This window comes from Solea solea, chromosome 8 (assembly GCF_958295425.1).
Source record: "Solea solea chromosome 8, fSolSol10.1, whole genome shotgun sequence".
Lineage (NCBI taxonomy): Eukaryota > Metazoa > Chordata > Actinopteri > Pleuronectiformes > Soleidae > Solea > Solea solea.
Window position 1 is genome coordinate 26,836,994 of NC_081141.1, and position 19,687 is coordinate 26,856,680.

Below are 19,687 nucleotides of genomic sequence, written 5' to 3' on the forward strand. Positions count from 1 at the left end.
TCATCATTTAAAGGCAGCACATTCCCTACAAATGGGTCACTGAGAGATTGTGTTCCCCATTAGAGGTTCTGTTTTATGAGAAAAAACAAGCTTCAGTACAGAAAAGTGGCTGATTTTAATCTTGTTCTAATCAAATCCAAACAACTGTATTTAATAAACCTTTCACATGAACGCTTGAAGCACTTTTTTAAATATGAAAACTCATGAAAAACATTAACATATTGTGAGACTTAATGTCTGTCTTGGACTTAGGTATAGTACATATATTTTAGAATTCTACTTTAAAACTGTAAATTAAACATTTTAATCTTTTCATATTGTCTTAAGGTACAGCTAGTATTCTTTAAAGAATCAATTTAAGACTTTATTAAGTTTAAAACCATAAAACACCCACCCAGACACTCAAGGGTTTGATAATCCCATTTTCACTCATATTTTTTTGGACAGTTGCTCTGATTTCACAACTTTTTCCCTGAATATCCTTTTTTTGTCTGTCAAATTACTTTTTTGTATGGCTTTCTTCTAAAATACAACAATTGTGTGTCTGTGTGTATGTGTTTTGCACACATTTCCCTAGAATTCTACACACTATGTCAGATATGGAATTAACAATTGATATAATGTGTCTGTATATATAGCTTTGTCATTGAGTAAACAGTAACCCCTATTGATTTAGATATTTTAAACTTGTGCTTTCAAAAGTAAATTTTTTTTTAATTATTTTTAGTAGTAGTATTCAGAGGGGGGGGAAAGGGTAATAATATCAGTTTATTGGCCACAGAAATCCCCGTATCGGTCAAGCTCCATTAAAAAGCCGCGTAATACGCTGCCTCCACCGCTAGAGGGCGCCTGCCCACCGTGACGACAGCTGTGTCTGCCCGTGAACACCCCTCTGACCCACGTGTTACGTTTCCATAGTCACGTCACATCGGCTCCACCACCACCACCACCATGTTGTAGGAGGAAATCCACAGCTGCTCCTCACTCACTGTCAGATTAGACTGTAATCCGGGCGAAGGAGGAGACGCTGTCAAATCGCGCTGTGCATCTCTGGGAGAAACTCTGGCTCTTTTTAAACTCACTGAACAGAGAGAGAGACAAAAATATTTTTTTTTAATCACTGCTTTCTTTCATTTTTGATGTCCAATCCGTGGCCCGTGCACAGAAGATGAAACGCCACTCTTCCTCTGCTCTCTTTGACTTAACATGAAGATGTTAGCCGGCTAACTAGCCCGAAAAAGAGCAACTAAATCGGATTAGCTGCTGACAACAGCCTCTCCCTCTACGTCCAGGTATTTTTAGCTGCACTTAGCAAGGCGTAATAACTCGGCAAACTTTATTTATTTATCATATTTTATTTTATTTTTATAGCAGAATCAAGAATACAACTTTGTTTGTGTTTTATTTACTCGCTAGCATGAGTGTTGTTTCGAGCTAGCGACTTAATTAGCTCCTCATCAAGAGCTCGAGCCACTGAGCCAGCGCGCGCGCGTGTGTGTGTCTCTGTGTGTGTGTGTGTGTGTTGGAATAAGCCTGGTGCCTCTGTGAAGCAACGACAACAGAGCCAAGACGGAGGCGCTAGCTTGTCCTCGGGCTAGCTGGCAAGACAGAACTGTCCAAGACTTGTGAACCTCGTAAGATTTGATAGTCTCCGGTGGACGCGAAGATGTCCGGAAAGGACAAAGACAAGCAGGAGAAGCAGGAGAAGCAGTCCACAACAGAGCGGCTGATAAAAGGTGAGTGTTCTTTATATATACAGTGTATGCATATATCAGTGCAGTTTTCACACTAGAGTGTGGGGGAAAAACGCCACCACCTGTAGCGTTTCCAGTCGCAATTTCATCTCTAGCAGACGTTTGATAGAAGTAGAGGTAGACAGCGTACTAACATTGTCCTCATTCCACCAAATGTAAGTACTACTACTTTGATAAAGTCATATTAATTAAGGGGGGGTAATAAATGTGTTTAACTGCGAACTGCAGCGGATAAAACGGTTATTACAATTACAGTACACAGTTCAAATCAATGGAGAGAGTCAAAGACAGGGGCGTAACTGTAAGTGGGCAGGGCTACACACGAAAACGTAACGTAAATTATCTTTTCAATTCCCGCAAACTTGTCATCATTTCAGTAAATGTCTTAATCCACACCTAACGCCACAAAACGTCTTTAAACGCTTTAGTTCATATGCCAGGCCAATCTGTGCGCATGACGCTGTAATGCTTTGTTTACGCCCATCGTGTCTGTCACTCAGGGTCTCAAACTCAAATGACCTGAGGGCCACTGAGTGTCTAGTTTGGTCATTAGGGGGCCAGTTAGGTGGAAAAAAGATATCAAGAAATAACATTATTTATGATGATATTTCACATGATTTAAAAAGATACGTTTGTTAAGATGACTTCTCAACTGAAGCAGTGAATTCACTCCTAGTTCCAAGTATCACGTGATTTTCACATGTCAGCAACAAGGGCAGATTGACAGTGAAAGTGTGTCTACTCTAGAGCAGCATCACATAAAGAGAAGATGATAATATGACAATAACAGACATTATATATGTTAAAATATGTACGTAATCGTAGAATGGAGCAATGAAACTGGCAGCAACTGTGAAACATGGTTGTTTTCTGGTGAGTATTTGCAAACTGTTTCTTAATCCTGGTCCTGTGGACCAACTGCTCTGCATGTTTTAAAGGTTTCCTTGCTCCACTACACCGGATTCAAATAAATGGGCAGTTATTGGGCCGCTGCAGTGCTTGCTGATGACCTGACCATTTGAATCAGACATGTGTTGGAGCAGGAAAACATAGACCCAGCACCAGGATTGAGTTTTAAGTTGATTTGTCTTCAAAATAATCTTGGAGACATTATTTGAAGGTTGGACTCCAACATTGTGTTGCTGTAAAACGAAGTGAGGGAAGCATAACATACATCACATTAGTGCAGAGCATCCCATCAATCCTTTTCAATCAATACAACCCCTCAAGGTGGCCTTCCAATTTGTTCTCCTGTCCATTGTTCTCAGCAGTAGTTTCTAGGGCACTGTGCAGTAAAGTAAAAGATAAAAGTAAACAAAAGATTACATATTTTTTACCAGCTACTTAAAACGTTTTCGAACAGAGTGTCGGTGAAGGTTCTCAGTCAGGCAGGTCATAGTCATCTTCAGGAGTTAGCTGTCGGCAACTGGACTTGCTTGATTTTAGCTGACGACGTTTCACCTCTCATCCAGGAGGCTTTTTCTCTACGGAGTTCCCCCTACAGTTTCAGAGTACATATTTTTCCACATTTCACACTACTGTAAACATTTATCCATCCGTTGTCTACCTCTTTATCCTCACTGTCGTGAAAACTTGACGCTTGTGTGTGTTGTGCTGTGAAGCAATTCATGTTTGTTGCGACACCTCCTGATTCTGAGGACTCCAGGTTGGCAGTTCTGAACTTGCTGGTTTTCCACTAGCGGACAGTAGGGGGAAGTGGAGACAGCAATCTCCCTGCAACAAGACATTTAACGATGACTCTGAAGCTGTTAAAATTTGGGTAAATTTAACTCAAGCAAGCCCAGTTGCCTTCAGCCAATTACTGAAGATACAAGGGCAGAACATGATTAGCACCTTTGTACTGGTGCTAAATCAGCTCTGCACCACCTCCTATATCTAACAAATGTGTGCCTGACCATTTTTTCTGTACAAACCTCACGTTGCCGGTCCAGTGGACATCGTCCAACCGTATCACCCCCATCCCTAGTCAGTTCCAGAGGAACCTCCCTCTTTACCAGTGGATGCTCGGTTACTTGCGGCTTTGACTATTTGCTGACTGAATTTCACAGAAGTCTCCCCGTCCTCATCCACCGCTATAATATGTAAAGCGTCACCACAAAAGGCAAGAAGACGTTCCTATATCGGTGCTCAGTCTCCTTGACATTTAGGTTGGATGAAATGTGAAGTCGTGAGGCAGTTGCTCGCTCACAGGAATACACAACGTCTGCTCAGGTTACCAGCAGAGCTTGACAAGATGGATTCCTTCACGCTGAGGTTGTGGTTCAATGGACACGCAATCCACCATTTGTTGTGTCTGCTGAAACAAGATGGGACATGTGGGTCCAAGTCTGAGGCCGCTCTCCCAAGTGAGAGAGCCCCAACCCCACCTCCGCCACCTCCACTATTACTTAATGCCAACGCAGCCCACATCCTTGTCTGTCCGCAAGGGCACTGGGAGAGTGTCCTGCCAGGACACAGGAATGCTGAAGTGTGAGCCAGTAGGGAGAGGGTGAGTTAATTGTGGAAAGAATCTCCCCAGTGATGTTCCCAACATGGACAAGCCACATGGTGGAGGGAGAATAAGGATGTAGAAGAAGACCGGAGAAATTCAGACAACGCCGCTTTAGGTCCAGATCCTGAACCATGAATTCAAAAGATTTTATCCAAACAAAGATGGGACCCTAAGTGGGTGAACCTTGGTGTGTGCAGTCATGTAGCAGCAGTGATGTTTGTAAGAGGACTTAGCAGGTAGACAACCTAAGACTAATGCTTTGCTCGGCTTTTGTAAGTCAATAGTTAAGCTCTTTCACTGCTGAGTGTTGCTGTCAACCTGGAACCTCAATCTTTTGGTCATGTGATGAAGTTTTCACCCCACGCTCTGTGGGGTGAAAATTGTAAAATTATTATTATTATTATTATTATTATTATTATTATTATTATTATTAATAATAATAAATTGTAATTAAATGAAATGCCAACAACAAGTAATGGAAATAAATGTATTTATCATTTCCTTTAAGTCTGAAATGCATAACTTCAGACAAAACATTTAATTTCAGTATTGGCAAATAACATCAAATGATTTTAAGAACATTATGGTGATTCTTCAACACAGTGTACTTCAGATACTGGCGAGTTAATCACAGACTGCTCTCATCTTCAGGCTGCGCTCTTCCCGGTTTGCTAGGGTTAGATTTCACTAGAAATGGTTCTAGTTCTGGTTCTTCCCACCAACAAGGTGATGTTCCGGGCCCAAGTCTTTTGTCAGACCTGAAACTAAACACAAAACGTTGCACCGTTGGTAATTAAGAGTTTTTTTTTGGGAGAAACTAGTTTTGACGAGAGAAAAATGTACACTTATCACCCGGTTCTTCTGAAGGTGCAAGGCAAGAAGAATATGACGTGCAAAAGGAGGTGGGCCCTTTTGTTGAAGACACAACTTTTCAATCCAACATAGATCTCAAAAATAATTCTGACCTTTGGAATATTCACGCTGGATTACATTACATTACATTACATGTCATTTAGCAGATGCTTTTATCCAAAGCGACTTACAATATGTGCATTTCAACATTTGGGTACAAACAACTAGTGTGCAAATACAAAAACACAAAGTTGATGTAACTTGGATGTGTCTGCCTTTGCACACTTTTGAAGGTACGATGTCACCTGCATCATCTCATGAAGACAAAACTTGGCCTTGCCATGATAGACATGATGATTTTCATTTTCAATATGAATTCAGCTGCATTATTGCTATTATCTCCTCCCACTGGAGGAGAATGTATGCCAGTGCTACCACATCACTCAATTTATGAGCAGAGATTGTGATAAAAACCCAAGGCCTGGCTATTTGGCTTGCAAGGTTTTAATGCATTCACTGATAATAAGAGCAATCTGAAGTGGACTTTACGATTCATCCGGCCACAGTCTGATCCATTCATCTCTCCCCAGCCGCATCTTTTGTAATTCAATCCTGCCCCTATTGTGTGGATTTTGAAACAATAGTGAACATATTCTAGACGCTGGCTCGTATCACTGTCCAAAACATTATCCTGGTTGGGCAGGATGGCAGATAGTAGTGTCTTTGTTTCCTTGAGTCGTTTGTTGTCATGCCAGACGGCGAGGGTGTTGATGCAATGCAGCAGTGGCCCACTGTGTCTGTGGTTTTGAAGAGTTCATCAAACATTAATGCTAATGAGGCCAGGCAGTGTCTAATAATAATAATAATAATAATAATAATAATATTAATGATAACAAGAAGCCAGTGTCAGGGTTGTGGCAGCTTATCATTTATACAACAACTTTTTTTTTTCGCCGCTGGATTATGTGTTGGGGAGGGAGAAAAAAAGTACCTGAATGGTTGACTTCACTTTGTCTGCACCTTTGTTTTCTTACAGCCCACAGTGGAGTGTGTTTGGATTGAGTGATGCTGTTGATTGGCAGCCAGAAATTCATTTCTATCTCTGTTTGAACAGACTTTGATTATACAGGCGAACAGGTGGCGTCGGTGGTGGATGTTTTCCTTTTGAGGAGGATGGAGAGTTCAGTGTTTTTGGTATTATTGTCCAGCAAGGATAATTAAATTGAGTAGGTTTTAGCGATGTCTGTTGGTGAAGTTGTATGTCGCACCCTCTAGGGGTGGGAATCACGGGTTACATCACGATATGATACATGGTCCATGATACCAATACTATCATGATACAACAATTCTGTGATAATCAATATATTGCAAGACAATCATATTGCGATACATCATGATATCTGTTTAACTGAAAAAAACAAAAACATCTGTGAAAAGTTAAAAGTGAAGGATTTCTCTGTTTTCACAAAATAGAGAACAAAGTGTCTAAAGGTGATGTATTGAACGTGGATGGAGCATCTCTTAATGTAGCTTTCACCACCATTACCCGCTGCAAACTCCCTCTTCTTCAGCCAGGTAACTTCCACCCAAGTTTCCCCTCATTCATTTGAGCAGCTTTAATTTAGAGTGCCTTCATTTATGAATTTAAATATTTATATTTGCCCTGGTGTATCGATTATAGTATTTCATGAGGAAGGACGACTATATATCCCCAAATAGATATTTTGACCCACCCCTTCCCTTCCAAGCATGTAGGTCAGTGGTCAGCAACTGGGAACCTCTGGGCCAAAACTGGCGCGCCAGAATTATTATCCAGCCTGTGTGTTTTTTTAAAATGATTTAACGACAGTCATGCAGAATTCAGTGCCTTTTATAATGAAAAAAGTATCTTAAAAGCAGTTTTAACAGTCTGTGGAAAATTCAAGTTCAAACCTCTTAGGAGAAATTAATCTGATTTTGCCTGATGAAGATATGAAGCTTTGGTCCTAGTTCACATTTACTACTTGCTGACCACTGATGAAGGAAAACCTATGGTGGAACCTAAGTTGTAGCTTATTTTAGGAAAGTAATGATGTCCTGTATAACTCTACCTCTTCCAATCACTTGTCACCATCATCATCTTCATAATCTTCTTTATCTTGTATTTAGAGTGTGTACACATTGCACAAGTTCATTTTTGGTGTATTTCAGTGGTAGTTTTGCAGCGCCACATACAGGCCTGGTATATATCGGCAGTGTTGAGACTTGTTTGGTTTTTTTGTGCATGAAGACATTTCTTAAAACAATGCCGTGTTTGTGGGAAAAAAATGCAAGGGTGCTTTTATAATTTTTCATTTGGGACTTCCAAAAATAGCATTTTATGGCTCCCAAAACACTGGTTCTGTGTGGATAAACTGCTGATAGGATGACTTTGGTAAATTCAGGCACTAATACTAATTCTGAGTATCATACACGGATCACCCCTCTTGTATATACCCCTTTGTTGAGGGTTGTTGCAGCGCTTCTCTCGTTCCTCTTTGTGTGTCATCATGTTTTCATGGAGTCTGAACTCTTCCATAAATGTGTCACGGCCTTTCGGTAAACAGCCCATGAATCTGGAAGCCGCTGCTAATTGAGGCTTTACCTAATCTGTTCTTAAGGCTCGTACCTCACCTCAGCGCTCGCTTCGTGGCCGCGCCTCATAGGCCTGGCAGCACTTACTGTTTATTTATACCACACTGGTCAAACGCATGACAGCTTGTTCTCAGCAACGGGCTAGTGAAGGTTTTTCTATTGTGGTCCAGACCAGTGATTCCCAAAGACTGGGTTGCGGGAAATACATTTTTTTGGGTCCCCAAACAAATTTGCCCAACCTATTTGTTAAGATTTATGTGTTTAGGCTTCTGTTACCATCCTGTTGTCGCAGACAGTATTTGGCATGAGTACTTCTCATTACCGTAACTCCTATACCATTTGTGATGTCTAGAAAATTCTAAAACCTATGGACTGGCTAGATTTCCAGAGTGTGACCCTGCCTTTTGCTCTATGTCAGCTGAGATTGGCACAGCCCCCTCCCCACACCCCTGAAGTGGAGGATAAAATGGTAGAAGACAGATGGATGGATACCAGAAAGTAGAGGAATAGAACTTTGCGCCCATATACTTGTCATTAGGGTAGCCCTCAGGACTTCTGCAGAATGACCGTCAAATCATGGACAAGATTCTCATGTCAACCGGAATCCCTTAATGGTTGAATAACTGTCAGCTATGGAAATTGAAAGTTATCTTCAAAGGAATGGGCAGAGGCACTCACTCATTGGACATTTTTTGACAATTCTACAGCCATAAAATCAAAATAAATCCAGGTGGGCTGATTATCATGATGCTCATAAGAGGGTTAAATAACAAGAACATGAATTTACGTAACGTCTCTTGGAAATTATTCTGTTAACAGATGATAATTTGACATTTTTTTAAAAAAATGTGTCCCCATGTTAACAGTTTGGGAAGCTGTGGTCTACCTAAACTCAATTACCTTCATCTGCTACATCAAGTCAAACACCTGCAGTGCCGTTTTTCACACAGTGTCTGCTTTATTATTGCAGCGGCAATGGGGGGAAAAAAGAAAAGAAAGAAAAACTGTGCATAAAATAATCCGAAGACACGATGCATCTGAACTCTTAATGTATTCCTCGTGTCCAGACTTGTACACAATCCTGAGTGAGAAACGCATTAGGCCGCCTCTCTGCGCTCAGACACTGCATCTCTGATTAGCAAAGCCACCCACACTAAAAAAACTCATTAACGCTTTTTCTCTCTCTCTCTCTCTCTCTCTCTCTCTCTCTCTCTCTCTCTCTCTCTCTCTCTCTCTCTCTCTTTATACTGCACTTTGATTTGCTCCGTGTGGGTGTGAAAACATTCTCAGAATGCCTCCTTCGCTCCCGTTTTTCTTGTTCACCGCTTATTATCACACAAGTGCGGCTCATCCACCCAAGCTGATTTACTGTCAGTATTTTATCATACAGTATGTCCTGTTCACTCATCTGTGAATATATTTGAATGATAACAAAAACCATGAGTACAAGTGTTTGATTTGGCATGGTTTTTTTTTACCAAAAAATATGAGTTATTTTCACTTTTGTCTGTCTCTAGTCTAACCTTACACCATATTTATTTGGTGTCATAATGCACGTGTCATAACTCTGGCCTGTTATCAGGCATCTCGGGCCGTAATCCCTCTTACCTCACAGTCCCTCCCTGGAAGTGTCGGGGCTTGGATCACACTCTACTATTGTTTTGAATGTGCACAGCTTAGTCGACAAATATTTGCAGCTAATGAAGCTGCTGTGACAGCACTGATCTGCAGAGTGGTGCATGGATACAGTGTTAAACTCAAGCCTTTTTTAAATTAAGCTTTTTATGAGCAATTTTCAAAAACTTTCAAGGGCCTTGAATGTTTTTTCAAATTTACAAACTTTCAAGGATTTCAAGGACCTGTGGGAATACAATGACAATACATTTTTTGACAGTCAGACTCTTGGTGAATGTGATGAATAGCTCATTATTTAGCAGCCAGTATCTTGTGAATATAGAATAGCACATTATTTGGCAGTCAGTTAATTGGTGTAAATATAGATTAGCTCATTATTTGACAGTCTCGTTGTGAATATATTGAATAGCTCATCGTCGTTCTGTTGATGGTGATGTGTAGAATGGCTCATTATTTGGCAGTCAGTCTGTCGTGGGAGATACTTAATATTAATAAATAAAATAATTGAATTAGATCATAGATGAATGAATGAATTCGGTCATAGATGATGAATGAATGAGTTGTACAGGATTTTCAATGTCACTCACATGAAATATTGATGTTTTCCTTCATTCACGATTAACACGATAACCGACAATTCACCTTGGTTGACTTATTGTAAATTCTTTTAATCCCGATAACCGATGATATCATATATTGTTCCATCGATTAATCGTGATAAAGTACTTGCAATTACGTATCTGTTTTTATCGGCTGTTGCATTGATAATAATGATTTGTATTACATTGAATACATTTGTGAAATACACACAATATTATACATTAGATATGATATTAAAAAATACATAGAATTAACAAGGTTACATTAAAACAAGTCACATAATAATACTTTTACACCTAATTATTTGAGTTATAGCAGAATTTGACCCTATTTATAGTCAATTTCATCATTTCTAATTCAGAGACATTGATATATTATGTACGAGCCATATTAATTAGCCTAATATTGAATGTTATACAAAATCACCAAGGCCTTTATTATCATTCAGATAATGCTTCTGTGTTCATGAGTGCTAATGTTGTATTTCACCTTTGTTTCATATTAAGCCCCTCAACTCTTAACTGCTCTTCGGTTCTTTACGGCTCCTCAGTTCTCCCTCTGAATGCTCGATTAGACATTTTTGCAGTTTCACTTGTCACACACTTGACAGCGCTCATGAAGCTTTCAGGTCTCAGCCTCAAAAGCACTGACCTTTTGTGATGATGGTAAAAGGATTGTGTAGGTGGTGTGGAGCAGATTACTGAGTGAGTGAGGGAGGGAGGGTCAAGTGAGGTGTGGGGCTCCTTTTATCGCCTGTCTTATGCATTTTTACACAGGTGTGTGTGTCCCTCTTTAATAGCTCAGTCGATGCAAATATCATCACCTCCTGGTTACGACTTAAGTTAACGTAGTCTGGGAGTCGAGTCGGTTCTTATTCTCAGTTTTCCCTTTCTGATATCACTTTTTTTTTTTTCTAATGTCCACTCATATCTCAGTGATAACATAATTATTTGGATAATTTCCATGTTGGACTGCGGTTGACACAATGAACCATGTTGTTTTTGGCAGTAGATCATGAAAAAGTCAATATTAATGCATTTTTGTGTTGTATGTCATCTGATTCTGTTTGGGATTACAGTTCCATATTTTAGTGTCTTTGGGGCTTTAAATGTACATAATGTATATAATCAGCTTTATTCGCCAAGTACATACAAGGAATTCTTTGCGTGGTGAACAAAAAAGTAGTAGTATTTAAGAAAAAAAGTAAGAAATAAGGGAAAAAAGTAAATCTTAAGCAAAATGTACAAATATACAATAATGAGTGTGGATGAAAGAATAGTGCAAAATAATGCACTCTACATATACACAAACACACAAATAAGTTCTACTAGAGAATCGGCTGTTTTGAGTAATTGAGTGTCGTGTTTTCCTTTATTTGATTACATACTGGCAAATTAGCACCCTTTAAAAACAGTCTGTGTTTCTTTTGATTTTGCTTTGTTACACAAAATAATCTCCTTCAACACACCTGTTGAGCCCGACCCAGTTTCTGGGAAAGGACTGCTTTTAAGTTTCCAAAATTAGCTTTTGCAGAATAGCCTTAGATTTACAGATGGGCTATTTCTGAATTACTTTTGACACTAGAGAAAAAATATGATTCTTGGGGGGATGTTGTTGATGAAGATTGGGGATGATAACACCCACAGGAAGTCACACAGATTTAAACTTCCATTCCCAGGCGGCCGGGTCTCAGAGTTTAAAAAAAAACCCCAAAAAAACCCTCTCCCTCCTGTAACCCATTTATCGTGACATATGATGTTGCTTTCTTTTCGACCCCAGCTGTGCCATACCCGCCACAACATAAGCTGACTACGAAAGAGCTGTATGAAAACGGCAAGCCCAACGCAGAGCTGCTCCGCAACCACCTAGTCAAGGAGGGCAGGGTTGAGGAAGATGCGGCTCTGAAAATCATCAATGACGGGGCCAACATCCTGCGCCAGGAGAAGTGCATGTTGGAAGTGGAAGCGCCAATAACAGGTACGCTGGTAGATGCCTGCTGGACGTCCAGAAGGTTGTACATTTATAAATTTAGGTATTGCTGTTTGTCCAGATGTGGTTTTGTATGTACCATAACAAAAAAAGACCCTGCAGATGTCACAATATAGTATTAAAAATCTGGCTTTTAATGAGAAATGTATTCATTTGTGTTTTTGTCTTTTGGCAGTATGTGGTGACGTCCACGGACAATTCTTTGACCTTATGAAGTTGTTTGAAGTCGGTGGGTCACCCAGCAACACACGCTATCTCTTCCTCGGTGACTACGTAGATCGAGGATACTTCAGTATTGAGGTATGGTCTTATTTTATTCCTTCCTGTATTTATTAAGTACATTTTTATTTTCAAATTGTATGAAAAAAGCAACGCTAATTACATTAGTACAGCCCTACTAGAAACAGGCCACATGTTCATGTTTTAATGTAAGAAAACAAATCTGCCAATGGGTTAAACAAATTTTTTATTAAAACTTGGTTGTAAATCTGCAGCCACTTCCAGACTGTAAGGTTTTGGCCTCATGAATTGTCTATTTACCTCTGTATTAGGGATGGGCATTGAGTATTTGATCATTTGCCTGATTAAAAAAGTCAATCTGTCCCTGTGACTATTCGTAAGATAATAAGAAAAATTAACATTTATCAATGATTGCATTTATAAAAAGAAATCTTTATACTCAAGTGACGACTTCATTTGTGGTCATTTATGGTGATTATCACAAAGTGGCGGCAGCAGCAGCAGCAAGTATTTAGTTTGTGGACTTTTTGTGTGTTTGAGGAGTGATGAAATTTACAAGGTTTCTTAAATGTGTCTTGAAGCTGCTCCTGTTAGCTCAACACACTCAACTTTCACTGGCTCTCAAGCTCTGGAGTTTACAATATTCAAATATTTGATAAATGTCTTGAATTATTTGCATATCATTTTTGTTTTTGCCATAAATGCCCTTATTAACCTCTGTGTCTTAGTGTAGCACAGCTAGTTGCAGAGATTACGTAATGAAGCCAAACTGGAGGGTGGAGTGTGATGGTCAACATGGTGACTAATGTCTGAAAGGTTTACTAAATCTTAGTAGCTTAGTCATCTTACTGCTCCTTGAGTAAATATATTTTGCTCTCAGAAAATGACTCCACTGGGCAGAGTTCACATACTGCTAGGAAGACTTAAAAATAAGAAAGTTGAATGCAACAGAGACCGCTGGTCAGAGGGTGGGACTGTTTCATGGGTAAAGTGGTAAACAACCTGTCCCTAGGAAACAGAACTGCTGTAAACTCATCTCCTCTGCTGTCTTCCTTTGCTGGCATTAAGGCTGTCACAATATCAGATTTTCACTGAGTGATTATTGTGGCTGAAAGAATTCAGAATAACAATATTTCTCATGCTACTGTGTCACATTTTTGTACAACAGAGAAAAATGGGACTTTGCTACATTTTCAATTTTACCCCTCAAGTGTAGTACATACAGTATGTTGTAATATTTGTAGAGTAAGAGTGTTGTGCCAGCTGTTTTTAAGAGCCAACGAGCAGTAAGCTAACATTTTGAGCTCCCTGTGAGCTCTTTTGATGAACACTGGCTAGTACATTGAGGTGGGTGAAATGTCACCGATGAAAGGAAAAGACTGAAACAGCATAGGGAATCATAGTCTGATGCCTATTTAAGGTTAGTCTCCACAGAAGACCTTGAAAATTGGCTCTGCACTCAGCCCCCCAACCCCCCCATGCACCTCAATAGAGCAATGACTCTCTAAACACTGCCAACCCCAGCAGAGGTGTATCACCTCTTCTTCACTTGAAAAACACTTCACTCTGTGTGAGCCACTGTTCTCATCAGTGTCACTCCAGTGCCTCGGCAGCGCCCACCGCACTCGAAGCATGGGTGTGATCACAGAGGAGAGCGTCGAGTGAACATCCTGCTGTCACTGCTGTCAAAAGTTACGTGTAGCAGCCGCATCAGCCAATTTGAAGATATGGAACACAAACTATATTTTACATGATCAGCAGTCGGGCAACTATTCAAATGGAAATTTAAAAGCATAAGGAAACCTCGAGGGATGAGTCTGTTTAGTCGGTTTTTATAAGAGCAACTGATGCCAGCAGATGTTTTGCATCTTAGAAGCAGCTGTTTTCATTGTTTAAATAACAATAATTCCTCAACTGATTATTAAATATGTTAAACATCTACCTATAAATGCAAAGAACGTATGTCTGGCTTTGTAGCTGTCCAACAGTTTGTTTGACAGGCTTCAAACTTGGCAGTTGACTTTCTCGGGGCACCAGTGTGTGCAGTGCCGACTTTGACGTTGTTTGGATAAGAAATGCAAGAGATATCGGTTGAAATGCGACAGATATGTTTGATTTTCTTTAAAAAAACAAACACAAACCTATTGATGGATTGTCGGAATCATGGATGATTAACAAAAGTGTTAACTTGATAATTCATCAACTGTTGTGTTCAAGTATTTCAAATGGGGATGCATGATATTATCGGCACAATATCATTTTCAGCCGATATTGGCTTTCAAAGGTATTATCAGACATGTTTGCTATAATAACGTCTATTTATTATGCGCAATAAGGAAAATGCATATCTACATCTGCAATGACATGAGTGTGCAAAATATTATTTCACTACAAAAGACACTAAATGATCTCTGCAGTTCAGTTACTTCTGATATATTGCCAAAAAGGTGGTTCAATCTTACATGCACGTATTTTTAAAACTAGTAAAAAGCATGTATGTGTAGGGTTTGGTGTTCAGGAAAGTGGGACATTTTTCAGTGTTCTCTAAAATCTTAGATAATAAAAGATTTATCAAGTTAAAACAATTTGCCATTTAATTATTAATGAAATAGTTATTAGACGGTGCTCATGCTTCACAGTAGGTTATGTTTTTGGAGCTGGTGCGCTTGGTGTGCTTGCGTTCCATGCTACAAATGGATCTGGTCCAGCCTACATCCAGGACATGATCAAAACGTACACCCCAGCCCGCCCACTCCGCTCTGCATGCTGCCCCCTCACTGAGAGGATCCCAGAGGCATTCACCAAACTCAAGACTGTTCGCTGTCCTAGCTCCCAAATGGTGGAACGAGCTCCCCATCGTCATCCGGACAGCCAAAAGCCTCCACATCTTCCGCCGACGACTTTCGAAAGGGAAGCACTTACTGTACTTGTACACGCACTTATGACTAGCACTTTATAGTTGGCTTACTTGAAGCCCTTACTTACTTCTAGCTCTTGTTTGTACCCAAATGTTGAAATGCACTTATTGTAAGTCGCTTTGGATAAAAGCGTCTATCAAATGACATGTAATGTAATGATAAATTCAACTGCAAGTCTGCGTTTCCGATGCAAGATGGATAGATAGATACTTTATTCATCTCACAGAGAAATTCACAGGTAGGTCACCACAAAATAAAACAAAAGTAGCCTAAAAGCGTCAGATTCTTAGTTATTTGCCTTTTAACAGCAGGGCTGAAAATTCCCCTTCATTTTTCTTCGAGGCCCACTGAGCTCACTTCACTTACTCATAAAGACAGATAGAGTAAAATGGATATCATGGTGAGCAAGACTCCCTGCAGCCTCTTGAAGCAATTTGCTAAATTGCCAAAGTCTAAATTCAGCATATGTGAGCAATTCATTTAATTCCATGAGCTCTTCTTTATCTACCTAATAATAAATGAATCTTTGATCTAAGAATGTCTATGGATTAACCCTTCGGGTCATCTGCCGACTCCCTTTACAACACATCAGGCACACACTCAACTGTGTGTGTGTGTTCATCTGTCTGCATATATATGTGTGTGTGTGTCTGGGTTTGATGTGAAGTTCATGTCTGTCACACAAAGCCTTGTACCTCTCCTCTTTGTCTGCCTCCCACACTTCAAGCTTGAACAGAGGGCTCTCATTAAACTCGTGTCAGATTCCAGCCACTCCAAACCATGTCCCTCTCTCCACCTCCACACATGAGAGACCCACTCACACCGACAGCCCCCTCCACACATTTACACACACTTCACAGTTCATTATTAAGCCTCTGTCACGCTGAAATTAGCGAGTATACCTGGGATTTAAAAAAAAAAAAAAAGACGATTAACACCATTCCCTTCACCTGGGGTTGTTCTGCCCTGTGGTGATTTGTGATGTCAAAAAGATGCCAGAAACCAAACAAGTCGGATGACGAAGACAGCAACACCATGATGGAGCTCAGTGTCAAGGTTTCCGTGGTTACGATTTTGTACCTTTTACATTGGTCCCTCTTTCCATAGGGGTGTGAGAAAACATTGGTGCTTTTAAATATTGCTATAATTAATAGCATGATGATCTTTAAAACACTATTGTCTATCTTCCATGTGAGGGTCACACGGCCACTGGATTCCAGCTGACATACCACGAGTCTGGGCAAACATGAAGAGACGAACAACCACTCACTCTCACATTCACACGTGCAGTCAATTGTTGGACTGTGGTAGGAAACTGGAGAACATGCAAACTATACAAAAAGTCCGTTGGTCGTACTGGGTCACAAACCCGGGTCTTTTTGCTGTAAGGCAACAGTGCTAACCTCTACTCCGCCATGTGGCCCCAGTATCATATTGATAACTGTGCTAAATTGGTTCAAAACTTACTTGAAAGATCTCGGCTATTTTGTTAAATTTGGTAACTACAAGTCTGAGTGAACAAGAATCACATGCTGGGGTTCCACAAGGCTCCATTTTCGGGCCACTTTTGTTTACTACCTTCAAGCTCCTGCTAGCTCAAATTCTCATATTTTCATCAAGATCATGACTTTTGCTTCTTGGAAACTTAATTGTCTGATATTATAAAATGTATGCTGCCTGACTACATGCCTGCATGTACAATCACAGCTACTGCTGTTTCCTTCACCACACAGCTCCTATTAAATTTTCCTGGATGCACCATGGACAATTACAACTATGCTAAAAGACTGATGTACCACACATCATAATTTAATTGCCAGAGATACCGTGATACGATATTATCACAATATTTAAGTCAAGATACGATATTGCGATTGCTTGTGTATTTGCGCAATCATATATTGCGATTGGGGTTGGTCAAAATATTGATTTGGTGGGCAATCATCCTTTCTGCTGCTGGTTGAATCCTGGAAATAATTTGTACCTTTCTTTTCCCTCCTCTTTCTCTCTTTCCCTCTCTCGTCCTCTCAGTGTGTTCTCTACCTCTGGTCGCTCAAGATCAACCACCCCAACACACTCTTCCTCTTGCGTGGGAACCACGAGTGCCGGCACCTCACAGAGTACTTCACCTTCAAACAGGAATGTAAGTGCAGCGTGTCTCTCAGCTGTATGAGTCTGATGTGTTCTCTGCTCACAGTGCCACTTGCCACAGCAGCCTGTATCACTCATGTTTCATATTTCACACACTGTACTCGGAGTACAACAGGGCAGCCTTGCCCCGAAACTCACTTAAGGTTGGTTAATCATCCACCTCCGAGGTGAGAGCACATTAAAACATATTTTTGATGGGAATTGAATTTATTCATTCCAGAGCTACTTTTTTGGGAGAGATTTGCAAGAGAATCAGTGACTATTACAGTAGTAGAAGTAATAGATAGTAACAACTTTCTCAGAAGTAGAATGTGTTTATCAGTGTGCGACCTTGCACTTCAACCGCATTTCTCCACAGAGGAGGAGACTTTTCTTTTTTCCGTGTTGCAGATGATAAACTGCTGCAGAGCAGGAAGCAGTCTGACATGGTGCTGATGAAACAGTAACACATTCTGATTTCTCTCTCTGTGAATGTGTGAATTGTGCCTGTGTGCCTGTGTGTGTGTGTGTGTGTGTGTGTGTGTGTGTGTGTGTGTGTGTGTGTATGTAAGCAGGTGTGGAGGAATTAGTATGCAAACTCACAAACACCAAACACACACATTTTGGCAGACAAGCAAAGATTATCATGACAGCTGCTCAAATGTAGGACTTATGCATTTAATCATTTGATCTGTTAGCAACAGACTTCAACGACTAATGGAGCTTTTCCACTACATAGTTCTAGCACGGCTCGGCTCTACTCATTTAGTACCTGCTCTGACAAGGTTCTGAGCAACCTGAGCCGATACTAAAATGTGACGTCGACAGACTGCTGGCCACTGATTGGTCAGAGAGTGTCGTCACTGGAAGAGTGAGCCGAATCACAACCCGTTCAGCCGTATTTCAGTTCAGTAACTGTCAGATTCGCAGGGCCAGTATTGAATGCATTCTGGAGAACATTGGAGGATCTTGAGGGGTTTGAAGGCAAGCCTACATAAAACATAGCAGCAGATTTGTAATGTGTAATGATGGCATCATTAAAAGGTGACAAAAATTAATGAAACAGTCAATTACCTTCAATATAAATATGGATTTAAAGAGCGTTTGAAACAGGCTGGCAAATATAAATACGTTACCAAAAATATATGTAACATTACTCTGTTTGTTTTTAGATATTAAATGCAAAAATTTAACTTATTTTTTCTTTAATTTATGTATTTGCTCCTGCATGACAGTAAACTGAATATCTTAACACCATTTACAATTTTATGAACCAAACCAATGGATTAACTGAGAACATAATACATTATTTGATCATGAGGAAATATGCAGCTGATGTATTCATACTACATGTACGGATAAAACCTCTAAGTTTAGAGAAATACCAGTGTGTTGAATATATGCCTGTCTTAAGCTCTTGACTGTGAGTTTGTACGGTGAGGGCGTCTCCACTGGTGGACGTCGTTGGCTGAAATGAGGATGAGTCACCTCTGTCTGCTGCCTGTTTTATTATACAGCAGCAAAAATCACCTTCTGTGGGAGAAGAGAAACGTGAACAAGCTGATTTACTGAATGCAGTGAATCTGGTGCCGTCCATTTTGATTCTTCTTGTGATTTAGTTTCAGTTAATGTCACCACATCACATGGCTTTGTTGTTTCTCTACTAATAGTTGCACAAATCATAAAACGGTAAGCAATCATGATGGTGGCTGTGGATATTATTCATTCATTATGAATATTCATTTAATCTGTATAACATAACAGATGTCATATTTTGCTTGATATGTAGGACTAAAAAAAAAAAAGCAGTTATTTGCATAATCATCTGTTGGCAATTTTCTCTGTTGATTGATTAATTGTTTGGGTCATAAAATGATCGATCGGTGTTGCCCAAACCTTGAAAATGAATGATTTTACAAACAAATAACCAGAAAATATTGACCTTCAAGAAGCTGAAAATGAAAAAAACAATAGTTTACAGTTGCAGCCCTACAAATTTTACTTGTAGGCACTGGAATATGCTTGAATCCTCACTATTTTATGTATGACGAGACACTGCGTCAAGTATAAAAGCATAATTAAGGAGTCAACGTCCTTCTGGCTTAGTCTGACTTGCATTGTTGTTGCAGGTCACACCATTAACTGTCTGGAAACATAAGTCATAAGTCATTCTGTTGATACAGGAGCCAGTGGTGCATTTGCTTTTGTCAGAATGAGGTTAATGGGAGAATAATGGCTTATTTTGTTTGCTGCAGGTAAAATTAAATACTCTGAACGGGTGTATGACGCTTGTATGGATGCCTTCGACTGTCTGCCCCTTGCCGCCCTGCTCAATCAACAGTTCCTGTGCGTACACGGCGGACTCTCACCAGAAATCAACTGCTTAGACGACATAAGGAAAGTAAGTGGATTTAAAATCTGTTAATTCTTCATACAGACCACAT

The 19,687-nt window shown here is 40.0% G+C and overlaps 1 protein-coding gene across 2 annotated transcripts in view; it reads left to right on the plus strand.

The window, feature by feature from the left end:
- The first annotated feature begins 986 nt into the window (after positions 1 to 986).
- Positions 987 to 19,687, plus strand: part of ppp3cca (protein phosphatase 3, catalytic subunit, gamma isozyme, a) — a 34,681-nt gene continuing 15,980 nt past the window's right edge. The window contains exons 1-5 of one of the 2 annotated variants that reach the window (XM_058635357.1): positions 987 to 1,736; positions 11,746 to 11,943; positions 12,131 to 12,255; positions 17,145 to 17,256; positions 19,499 to 19,644. In XM_058635357.1, the coding sequence (XP_058491340.1) occupies positions 1,667 to 1,736; positions 11,746 to 11,943; positions 12,131 to 12,255; positions 17,145 to 17,256; positions 19,499 to 19,644 (651 nt within the window). In that variant the 5' untranslated portion in view covers positions 987 to 1,666. The remainder of the gene's footprint in view (positions 1,737 to 11,745; positions 11,944 to 12,130; positions 12,256 to 17,144; positions 17,257 to 19,498; positions 19,645 to 19,687) is intronic. The other variant, XM_058635358.1, reaches the window with a different exon arrangement.